The 12,526-nt window shown below is 39.1% G+C and overlaps 1 protein-coding gene across 2 annotated transcripts in view; it reads right to left on the bottom strand.

Annotated features, from left to right (window-relative positions):
• GRM1 (glutamate metabotropic receptor 1) overlaps window positions 1-12,526 on the bottom strand; it is a 412,380-nt gene that overhangs the window by 261,543 nt on the left and 138,311 nt on the right. For both annotated transcript variants that reach the window (XM_061130176.1, XM_061130177.1), the window contains exon 2: window positions 4,959-5,208. In XM_061130176.1, the coding sequence (XP_060986159.1) occupies window positions 4,959-5,208 (250 nt within the window). The remainder of the gene's footprint in view (window positions 1-4,958; window positions 5,209-12,526) is intronic.

Here is a 12,526-nt window from a genome sequence, read left to right as displayed (position 1 = left end):
ACCAGAGATCAAATTGCCAACATCCGCTGGATCATCAAAAAAGCAAGAGAGTTCCAGAAAAACATCTATTTCAGCTTTATTAGCTATGCCAAAGCCTTTGACTGTGTGGATCACAATAAACTGTGGAAAATTCTGAAAGAGATAGGAATACCAGACCACCTGACTGCCTCTTGAGAAACCTATATGCAGGTCAGGAAGCAACAGTTAGAACTGGACAAGGAATAACAGACTGGTTTGAAATAGGAAAAGGAGTACCTTAAGGCTGTATATTGTCACCCTGCTTATTTAACTTCTATGCAGAGTACATCATGAGAAACACTGGGCTGGAAGAAGCACAAGCTGGAATCAAGATTTCAGTAGAAATATCAGTAACCTCAGATATGCAAACGACACCATCCTTATGGCAGAAAGGGAAGAAGAACTAAAGAGCCTCTTGATGAAAGTGAAAGAGGAGAGTGAAAAAGTTGGCTTAAAGCTCAACATTCAGAAAACTAAGATCATGGCATCCAGTCCCATCACTTCATGGGAAATAGAATGGGAACCAGTGGAAACAATGGCTGACTTTACTTTCTTGGGCTCCAAAATCACTGCAGATGGTGATTGCAGCCATGAAATTAAAAGATGCTTACTCCTTGGAAGAAAAGTTATGACCAATCTAGACAGCATATTAAAAAGCAGAGACATTACTTTGTCAACAAAGGTCTGTCTGGTCAAGGCTATGGTTTTTCCAGTGGTCAGGTATGGATGCAAGAGTTGGACTATAAAGAAAGCTGAGCACCAAAGAATTGATGCTTTTGAACTGTGGTGTTGGAGAAGACTCTTGAGAGTCTCTTGGACTGCAAGGAGATCCAACCAGTCCGTCCTAAAGGAGATCAGTCCTGGGTGTTCACTGGAAGGACTGATGTTGAGGCTGGAACTCCAATCCTTTGGCCACCTGATGCGCAGAGCTGACTCATTGGAAAAGACCCTAATGCTGGGAAAGATTGAGGGCAGGAGAAGGGGACAACAGAGGATGAGATGGTTGGATGGCATCACTGACTTGATGGACATGGGTTTGGGTGAACTCCAGGAGTTGGAGATGGACAGGGAGGCCTGGCATGCTGTAGTTCATGAGTCGCAAAGAGTCGAACATGACTGAGCAACTGAGTGTTGAACACATACAGAGTGCTTACAACAGCGCCTGGCATACAGTGAGTCCTAAACAAGTGTTATCACCATTATCATCATCACCATAACAATTAAAATATAATTATAGATATGAAAGTGAAAAGTGAAAGTGAAGTCACTCAGTCGTGTCCGACTCTTTGCGACCCCATGGACTGAAGCCTACCAGGCTCCTCCGTTCATGGGATTTTCCAGGCAAGGATACTGGTTGGGTTGCCATTTCCTTCTCCAGGGGATCTTCCCAACCCAGGGGTCAAACCTGGGTCTCCCACTTTGTAGGCAGACACTTTTACCGTCTAAGAAGCATCTTGAAGGAGGTAGTTTTAAGAACCAAGAAAGAATGATTCTTTTGTGTGATGATTAACTTGGCTATGGTTAGTTAACTTACTTGATAAGAATATTATTCCAATTTGTCCAAAGTCAAAGGTTTGATTTTTACGTGGATATGCTGGCTACATTCCATGACCACAAATTAAGATACTAATTCTAAGCAGTTCTATTCAATAAATTCTCCAGGTTTTTACAAGGTGACTGGCAAAAAGTGTACATTTATTAATCTAAATTCATGAATAACTTTAGAAAAAATGAATCTATAAATACATTCTTTTTGAACATAGTTCAGTCATATGGTCTTAATATTATATATTAAGACCATAAATTAAGACCATAAATTTCAGAACTGGAAAAATATTTAAAGATCTGGAGCCAAGTCATTAATTTTTATAAGGAAAAAAGACAGTCAGAGACAGAAAGTGACTTAAAATCACATGATTACTCTGTGACTGAGCTAGAACTCTTAGCTCATATTTTGTTTTATTTTTCCACACATATATTCATTAAATACAGGATTTTTAAGGTCTCTGAGAACTTTCTAAAATTCTATTTGTCATGATGGTTTATTATTCCATTATAAAGAACTCAGTCCCGGTGACAGAATGTAGACTTTGAAGACCATTGCAAGGACTTTGTTATGAGAAAAATTAAAAGCCATTTTCAGGCATTGAGCATGTAAGATTAAAAGACATTACCTGACCTAAAATTTTTTTTTTGACTTAAATTTTTAAAAGACCCCTTTGCCTTAAGAATAGATATGGGAAGGGGCAGGGATCAATTAATAGGTTTTTACAAAAACCCAAGGGAGAGATGATGTTGGCTTCGACTAGGATGGTAATAGAAAGAATGGTATTAAGTCGTCAAAGTCTGGATATGTTTTGACTGTAGCACAAACAATATTTCTTTCTGTGTTGGATGTGAAGTGTAAGAGAAAAGAGGAGTCAATGGGAAGCAAAGGAATCCAAATCTCCCTTCAGGAATTTCTATTATTTTTTTCTTAACTAAATGTATCTTGCTACAGTATACAGCATTATTTACTTGTCTTCATCTCTATGAAAAGAGGTCCATCGCCATCTACACAATGTCTTCTCTGAAATCAGCAGCATCCAGAATTAGACCATGTATTGTGAAAGAAACTAAATAGTGGCTCCTGACCTCAAACGAGTTTATCATTTGGTAAGTTAAAGCCCTTATATGGGGAGGAGATATATTTGACAGCATTACAAATGTAGCTAGAAGTTGCAACTTGGTCTTAAACTGGAACCCTTCTGGACATATCTGCCGAAATTAGGGAACCAAGCTCATCAAATGTCATTGGCATGAGGAACAGAGGAATGTTTGGGTTGGAATTCATCATACAGGAATTGGGAGAATCAAGCTTCTGAAGGAAAGGCTAATTAAGTATGCCATAGTGTTATTTCTTGTCTTTATTGCCAGCTCAGCTCCCCCTGGACTCATATCTGGATTCATATCTCTCCCCAGGAAGGGAGAGAGCTGTGAACAAAGAATGGAAAAAGGCTGTTTTCCACCAAATGCTCTAATATATGAGAGTAAAAGCCACTCTGATAGACCCTCACGGTATACAGCCCAGAAAATCAGAAAGCGCTGTTGTGTCGTAGCTTTGACATCTCCAGGGTTCCAAGCTTTACTGGCAGTGACTATTGTACAGGGAAGCAACCTTAGAAGCACAGGTGCTCATTGTGATCACAGTATATTTAGGATACATCAGTAGAACCCAGAAGAGGTGAGGCATAGAAAGAAAGGAGTAAAAGAAGTAGATATCCCAGGTAGCTGACCTCATCAGGAGGAAGCACATGTGAGACTCAGAAATACCTATATGGACTCAGTTCCATTATTAGCAGGTAAGCAAGACCCAGAGAGATAAGATAAGAGAATGAACTCTTAACACACCAATTACTCACTACAGAATTTTGTATAAACACATTTCATAACCAGGTAGTCTTTATACCCCACCAAAGCTCACATATTTGCTATATTCTGTTCAAGATCTCCAGAATCCAGGTAGTGAGCTTCTCTTTGGAGATATTAAATGAATGAATCCAGCAAAATAAACTTTTCTTCTTTTGAAAATGGTAAACATGAGAATTTTTTAGAAAAACCAGCACCCTTCATAAAAGCAGTCACTTTAAAAATCAATTAAAAAATTAAATATCTATGTGCCATCTGTCCTGGTGCATATATTAAGAATGTTATTCCATGTAACATTTCAACAATGCTGCTTACATTCTTTTTCACTCATAAAGGAAGTAACATTCCTTCTTTAAACACTCCTCCTTTAGAGATGCCTTCTCAAATAGCTTAACACAACTGCATCATGTCAAAAAAGCCAAAAAGACACTGTGGCAGTGTGCCAATTTCACCCAAATTCAATCTTTTTTTTTTTTAATCTTGAGTTATACTTTGACCTTGACTTCACAGGTTTCTTTATTCATTTAATTGTATTTCTGTCCTACCTTCTACTCAAAAGTCTTTGACGGGTTCTGTGCATCTAGCTTCAGATGATAGTGAGGCTGGTTTTACTAACATTTCAGTCATGATCACAAGGGCAGGTCAGAAGGGAAAGGTCCTGGGTGAGTGTCCACACCACTGCTGCTCACTTTCCTAGAGAAGGGGGCCAGTGATGAAGGCATGTTGGCAGGTGAAAAAAGATTGCACTCTAGCCAGACGAGAAGATGGAGGAGAAAAAGAAGATGGAAAAAATGAGTAGGACAGAGTCAGAGATCACTGGAAGCTTTCATTCTGGTACGTTTAGTAGGTTCCTTGGAAAAATTCATCAGTTCCGTCATGTTAGAAGAAGGCAAATTAAACAAGATACCTGTTAGGTCAAAGATTCTATGAAAAATATGATGATACTGAAATCTATTCCCACACATGGTATAGAAAGAACACAGACTTAGGAACCCACCACCTGCAATTCCAGAAATCACATGCAGACAGCATCACTATTTGCCATCCCATAAACGTAAGGGATTATATGACCAAGAACCAGAGTTTGGCTGCATGTCCACACCTGCATTCAGCTAGTCTTTTACATTTAAGATCTGAATATATATTTCCATCTTCACTACTACCCTTCATCCACCAAGACCTCATTAAGTTATCTATGCTTAGGAATACAAGACAAAAGCATTTCTGTGGTTTGGGGAGGAGGAGAGGTAGAAGCCCAGAAGCAAAAGGAAAGAACAATTCATCGGGACAAAACATTCTAGCAATAATTTCCCGCTTTCTTCTGAAACAGTCTCATTATCTTGTCATCCACTGCTCTGCTCTTCTTTATCATGAAAATGGCAATCGCCCCACTCTCAGTGAGATTCGGGACCAAAGCACATCTCATTGTTTTGGAGTCAGGGAGTCCAGTTTAATGAGCGCAAGTACATGTGTGCCAAAGTGTGTGTGTGACAGAGAGAGAGAAAGAGAGGGAGAAAGAGACAGAAATTTACCTTCCGATGAGTGAGAACTCGCCCACGACGCCAAGGCGCCGCATGGCGCTCAGGAGGCCCCGGACGGTCATCCCTTCGCAGAAGCACACCACCACTCTGGCCTTGGGAAGCCGCTCTCGGAGCTTGCGCAGGAGTCGGTCAAAGCTCTTCTCCCCAGCGTTGCTGTAGATTTTGTCTGAGTGGGCGATGCAGAGGCCTTCCTGGGCGGCCAGCTCTTTGAAAGCATCCATTCCGCTCTCCCCATAATTCCCTGTCCAGAAACAATCAGCAGATGTTCAAGACAATCTGAAAAGGACTGCACTCACAAGCTGGAATAAAGCCTCATTGGCCCCAGAAAACAGAGAGAACAGACTTGCCAAGTATTGAAAATATAACTGGGGACTGAAGGAAGATCTGGATGGAGTGAAGAAAATAATCAAATATAATCAAACTATCAACTCTGAAAGAGAAAATTAACAACTTGTGTGTCCACAGTGAAAATGGTTTTGAGACATAAAAGATGCTGCCATATTTTACAGCCATCATCACTAGTGGTTGTCCCAGATTTTAGCGATATGGGAGAGGTCAGCACATTGGATGGGTCAGCCAGCACAATGAGACGTGTTCAGCTGAGGACTTGCTTCATCTGGCTGCCAGGTTAAGAGCAGACACTCAAGCTGATAGCAAGTCCTGCCACGTTTCCATGACGAGTGAGTAAGCCAAGCAAATGGGGCACCTGGTTAGGCTGGAATACACAGATAAAAACCTGCTACAGGGCTCAATCAAAGCTGCTACAGGGATCAATCATAAAATTCTTTCACTTTATCAACCTCCTCTGATAAAGTGAAAGAATTATGGGAGATTTGGTCTTATGCTTTGATTTTAATATTACTATAATAAAATATACTTTAAAAGTAAGAAATAGAGATCAATGAAGTAAAACAAGTATCAGGACTTCTTCCCTGGTGGTCCAGTGGTTAAGGATCTGCCTGCCAATGAAGGGGACACAGGTTTGATCCCTGATCTCAGAAGATTCCACATGCCCCTGGACAGCTAAGCTCTTGCCCCACAACGACTGAAGCCCACAAGCCTAGAGCTCCGGCTTCGCAGGAGAAGCCACTGCGATGAGAAGCCGAGGCACCGCAACTAGGGTGTAGCCCACGCTCGTCCTAACTAGAGAAAGCCTGTGCACAACAATGAAGACCTAGTGCAGAAATAAATAAATGACAAAAACCCCACAAAAGACAAATGTCACATCATGTCAGTCCCCCATCTCTCTATTTCATGGATGATTTTAGCCCCCACCTCCTCTGTACCTCCACTCCTGTCTCCAAGTTTAGAGATTTTGGTACCCATGTAAATGACCCAATATCATATCCTCACATTTTCTCAACCTCCTCTATCCAGTGATATTTCCTGTAACTCAGCTACTTTCATGTTCACACGTTTAACCGTGTATTCACAAATGTTTCTAATATCTCTGAATGTAGATATCCAGCATCCCAGTCTCTGTTTTTGTCATCATCATTCGAGCGCATATATTTTACTACCCCATCTCCAGCAATTTTTAAACCTCATATTTTATTTTGTACTCAGCTCAGAGTAACCTGCCAGTTTATACTGATCATATCCCTTGATTTTTTTTAATTTTTGTACATTCCCTGAAATTTTTTCTTATTTAATTTTCTCTTCCCCCTAGTTCCATGAGAATATCTTGTTCTGAATAAGTCATAATTCATTTATTCAATGATGTAGTCTTAGTATTTAGAATAATTCTAGACACTAAATGCACAGTAAAACTACATTTGTTGTAACAACCCAGTAGAGGAAGAGGCAAAAATTATAAATAAGCAATGTAAACAAAATAAGTAAAAGTGGGTAATAGTATATGAAAAAAATCACCAAATCTCACTACTTATGAAGACAATACAGTTAAAACAAGACACTATTTTTTCATGGTACTATTTATTTATCAGATTGCCAGAATTTCAAAGATTCATGATATTCATTATTGGCAAGGCACAAATACATTCACTTGTGGTAAGAGTAGTTCAAATCTTAGTGGACAGTTTGGCAGTAGCTTTCAAATTTTTTCAAGGTAAATATCACATATCACATTTATTGTATAAAATATAGCAAGAGCTAAGTAAAAGAACTTTAAACAATGATACTATCCATTAAGAACTTACTATTGAAATCTCGATATCTATAAAATTTTCATGGACATTGTTGAAACCTAATAAGATTATCCTGTCTTTTTTAAAAGAAAACGTTCTTGCTTCCTGTTCATAATACTAAATTACCAAATTAAAGTTTTTGCCTCTTCTTTTAACTACCTTCAGTGGCTTCATACAGTCCAGTGAAGCCCAAATGGAAGATTGAACACATGGCAAAATCCTCAACTCCCTGGACTTGGAAGCATATCATGGCTCAGAAAAGAGGCACTGACTGATTAAAAAAAAAAAAAGGCGGGGGTGGGGGGGCGGGTGTGGAGACTGCAGCTGGCAAGTGAATGGCTCATCTGTCTGCAGCAGAGGGTGCAAGGAAGGAAGTCAGATGCCACTTACTCACAATAAAGGCAGGTTCAGAAATCTATGAGGTACATAGACATCACCAGCCAACTCTTTCAGCCAAAGGCACTAAAAAGGCATCATAAGATGGTTTACAAGGGAAGCAACTCAACTGCTAGGGTCTATCTTTGGACTCCGATCACAGAAAATGGTTTTACTCTTTTATCAAAACACAAGCAGACTAAATGAGCAAGAACATTCTATGCATTCAAATAAGAAAATCCTTGGTTTTCAATCTAGTAAAGGCTTTAGACATACCCTGTCCAAACCTTCAGGCTACAGCAAGGAAATTGGGCCAAGTAAAATGGCTCACCAATAGTCATGAAGCTTCTTTGTGTTAGAATTGGAACAGTCTACCTTATTCCAAGTTATTGCTTGTTTCTCTTTTATTTTTTTGACAGTTTGAAAGAATTCTCATTGACCAACCTAATAGCAACAAGGAATTAAACATGTATGTTTTTATAATTTTTTTAAAAAATGTCAGCATAGTTTAATTGCTTCTATGACATACTTGTTTCAATTTCTTTATTCATATTTTCTTGTTTGGAGGGTAATTATTCACTATCCCAATTGATTGAGAGCCGAATATGATGTGATAGACCATATTTAAACTGCTCATTTCTCTTATGAAGGCTTATCCAAACTAGCATATTTCTATGAAAGTAATTCTAATATAAGAACAAGAATAATAACTTGCACATTTATAAATCTTTATATTTTGAATATCACATTCATAAATATTACCTCATGTACTAGTTACATTGATGATAGTGCTAGATACAAATACTATACAAAAGAGGAGGAAAATCACCTCTAGGAAACTTAAAATCACATTGCAGTACTTTTATTTAGTAGAAAGACATGGCAAAGTTGAATGTAAATATTTAATAGAGATGCTGTAGGTTAGGAATCAGGAAAGTCTGCCTAAAGAAAGTGCCTCTTGTTGGCAAGGATATGGAGAAAAAGGAATCCTTGGACATTGTTGTGTATGCATACTAAGGGGCTTCAGTCATGTCTGACTCTTTGCAACCATATGGACTATAGCCCACCAGGCTCCTCTGTCCATGGGATTCTCCAGGAAAGAACACTGGAGTGGGTTGCCATGCCCTTCTCCATGGGATCTTCCCTATTCAGGGATTGAACCTGGGTCTCCTGCATTGCAGACAGACTTTTTACCATTTGAGTCACCATTGTTGGCAGGGATGTAAATTGGTACAGCAATTATGGAAAACAATATGAAGTTCTCCACAATTTTTAAATGGAACTGCTATATGATCCAGAAATCACTTTGAAAGTGAAAGTTTCTCAGTTGTGTCCAACTCTTTGCAACCCCATGGATTGTAGCCTGTCAGGCTCCTCTGTCCATGGAATTCTCCAGGCCAGAATACTGGAGTGGGTAGCCACTCCCTTCTCCAGGGGATCTTGCCAACCCAGGGATCAAACCCAGGTCTCCCACATTGCAGGCAGATTATTTACCATCTGAGCCATCAGGGAACTAATCCCTCTACTAGGGGTATAAATAAAGGAAATGAAATGAGTATCTCAAATAGCAAAGATATGGAAATAGCCTAAGTGTCCATTGATGGGTGAATGGATAAAGAAAATGTAATAATATGTTACATACACATGGAGTGGAATATTATTCAAAAATATTAGCCATAAAAATGAAATATAAGCCACAAAATGGAATATTTGTCATTAAAAATGAAGGTAAGGCCATTATAGTCAAAGTTGTGATTTTTCCAGTAGTCATGTATGAATGTGAGAGTTGGACCATAAAGAAAACTGAGCACAAAAGAATTGATGCTTTCAAACTGTGGTGCTGGAGAAGAGACGTAAGAGTCCCTTGGACTGCAAGGAGATCAAACAAGTCAATCTTAAAGGAAATCAACCTTGAATATTTGTTGGAAGGACTGATGCTGAAGCTGAAGTTCTAATCCTTTGGCCACCTGATGTAAAGATTCAACTCACTGGAAAAGATCCTGATGCTAGGAAAGATTGAGGGAAGGAGGAGAAGGGAATGATGGTTGGATGTTTGGATGGCATCACTGACTCAATGGACACGAGTTTGCACATACTCTAGGATATAGTAAAGGACAGGGAAGCCTGGCATGCTGTAGTTCATGGGGTAACAAAGATTTGGACACAACTTAGTGACTGAACAACAACAAAGGCCACCATTTGCAATAACATTGGTGAACTTAGAGGACATTGTGTTAAGTGAAATAAGCTAGATATAGAAAGACAAATACTGTATGATCTCTTTTATATGTGAAATCTAAAAATGTCAAGTTCAGAGAGCCAGAGTAGATGAGTGATTACCAGAAGTAAGGGAATGGAGAAACTGGGGAGATGTTGGTCAAGAATGGAAAATTTCAGTTATGAGTAAGTCCTGGGGATCTAATGTACAACATGGTGACTATACAGTTAGTGAGATATATATATATATATCTATATATATATATCTATATATCTATATATATATATATATATATATATATATATATATATAAAATAATCAGTTCAGTCATTCAGTCATGTCTGACTCTTTGCACCCCCATGAATCACAGCATGCCAGGCCTCCCTGTCCATCACCAACTCCCGGAGTCCGCCCAAACCCATGTCCATCAAGTCGCTGATGCCATCCAACCATCTCATCCTCTGTTGTACCCGTCTCTTCCTGTCCCCAATCCTTTCCAGCATTAGGGTCTTTTCCAATGAGTCAACTCTTTGCATGTGGTGGCCAAAGTTTTGGAGTTTCAGCTTCAACATCAGTCCTTCCAATGAACACCCAGGACTGATCTCCTTTAGGATGGGCTGGTTGGATCTTCTTGCAGTCCAAGGGACTCTCAAGAGTCTTCTCCAACACCTCAGTTCAAAAGCATCAATTCTTCCCCGCTCAGCTTTCTTCACTGTCCAACACTCACATCCATACTACTGGAAAAACCATAGCCTTGACTAGACGGACCTTTGTTGGCAAAGTAATGTCTCTGCTTTTAAATATGCTATCCAGGTTGGTCATAACTTTCCTTCCAAGGAGTAAGCGTCTTTTAATTTCATGGTTGCAATCACCATCTGCAGTGATTTTGGAGCCCCCCAAAATAAAGTCTGTTTCCACTGTTTCCCATTCTATTTCCCATGAAGTGATGGGACCAGATGCCATGATCTTAGTTTTCTGAATGTTGAGCATTAAGCCAACTTTTTCACTCTGCTCCTTCATTTTCATCAAGAGGCTTTTTAGTTCCTCTTCACTTTCTGCCATAAGGGTGGTATCATCTGCATATCTGATGTTATTGATATTTCTCCTGGCAATCTTGATTCCAGCTTGTGCTTCCTCCAGCCCAGCATTTCTCATGATATACTCTGCATAGAAGTTAAATAAGCAGGGTGACAATATACAGCCTTGATGTACTCCTTTTCCCATTTCGAACCAGTCTGTTGTTCCATGTCCAGTTCTAACTGTTGCTTCCTGACCTGCATACAGGTTTCTCAAGAGACAGGTCTGATGGTCTGGTATTCCCATCTCTTTAAGAATTTTCCATAGTTTATTGTGATCCACACAGTCAAAGGCTCTGGCATAGCTAATAAAGCAGAAATAGATGTTTTTCTGGAACTCTCTTGCTTTTTCTGTGATCCAGAAGATGTTGGCAATTTGATCTCTTGTTCCTCTGTCTTTTCTAAAACCAGCTTGAACATCTGGAAGTTCACGGTTCACATATTGTTGAAGCCTGGTTTGAAGAATTCTGAGCATTACTTCCCTAGTGTGTGAGATGAGTTCAATTGTGCCATAGAATGAGCATTCTTTAGCATTGCCTTTCTTTGGGATTGGAATGAAAACTGACCTTTTCCAATCTTGTGGCCACTGCTGAGTTTTCCAAATTTTCTGGCATATTGAGTGCAGCACCTTCACAGCATCATCTTTCAGGATTTGAAATAGCTCAACTGGAATTCCATCACCTCCACTAGCTTTGTTTGTAGTGATGCTTTCTAAGGCCCATTTGACTTCACATTCCAGGATGTCTGGCTCTAGGTGAGTGATAATCACAATCGTGATTATCTGGGTCATGAAGATATTTTTTGTACAGTTCTTCTGTGTATTCTTGCCACCTATTCTTAATATCTTCTGCTTCTGTTAGGTCCATACCATTTCTGCCCTTTATCGAACCCATCTTTGCATGAAATGTTCCCTTGGTATCTCTGATTTTCTGGAAGAGATCTCTAGTCTTTCCTGTACTGTTGTTTTCCTCTATTTCTTTGCATTGATCACTAAGGAAGGCTTTTTTTTTTTTTTTTTTTTATCTCTGCTTGCTATTCTATGGAACTCTGCATTCAGATGGGAATATCTTTCCTTTTCTCCTTTGCTTTTCACTTCTCTTCTTTTCACAGCTATTTGAAAGGCGTCCTCAGACAGTCATTTTGCTTTTTTGCATTTCTTTTCCATGGGGATTGTCTTAATCCCTGTCTCCTCTACAATATCACGAACCTCCGTCCATAGTTCATCAGGCACTCTGTCTATCAGATCTAGTCCCTTAAATCTATTTCTTACTTCCACTGTATAATCATAAGGGATTTGATTTAGATCATACCTGAATGGTCTAGTGGTTTTCCCTACTTTCTTCAATTTAAGTCTGAATTTGGCAATAAGGACATAATGATAATAATCTATAGCTAATAATATGTGTCGTATACTTTAAATTTGCTGAGAGTTTCTTAAATGTTCTCAGAAAAAACAAGAGAACTAACTATGTGAGGTAATGGATGTGTGAATTAACTTGACTGTGGTAATCATTTCACAAAGTATATGTATATCAAACTACCACATTGCACAGATTAAACATACACTATTTTGTTTGTCAATTATACCTCAAAAATCTGGGGGGAAAGAACATGCTTTTATTCTGGATCTTAAAATAGAAACAAATTTTTCCACAGATAGAAAGAAAACTAAAGGACATGTACTGTTTGCCTGCCTCCCAGGTCACAGTCAAATGATGCCAGCCTGAAAATAAATTACTTAGC

The sequence above is a fragment of the Dama dama genome, chromosome 26 (genome assembly GCF_033118175.1).
Source record: "Dama dama isolate Ldn47 chromosome 26, ASM3311817v1, whole genome shotgun sequence".
Classification (NCBI taxonomy): domain Eukaryota; kingdom Metazoa; phylum Chordata; class Mammalia; order Artiodactyla; family Cervidae; genus Dama; species Dama dama.
Note: the sequence above shows the minus strand (reverse complement) of the source record. Positions and strands in the feature narration are given on the sequence as shown.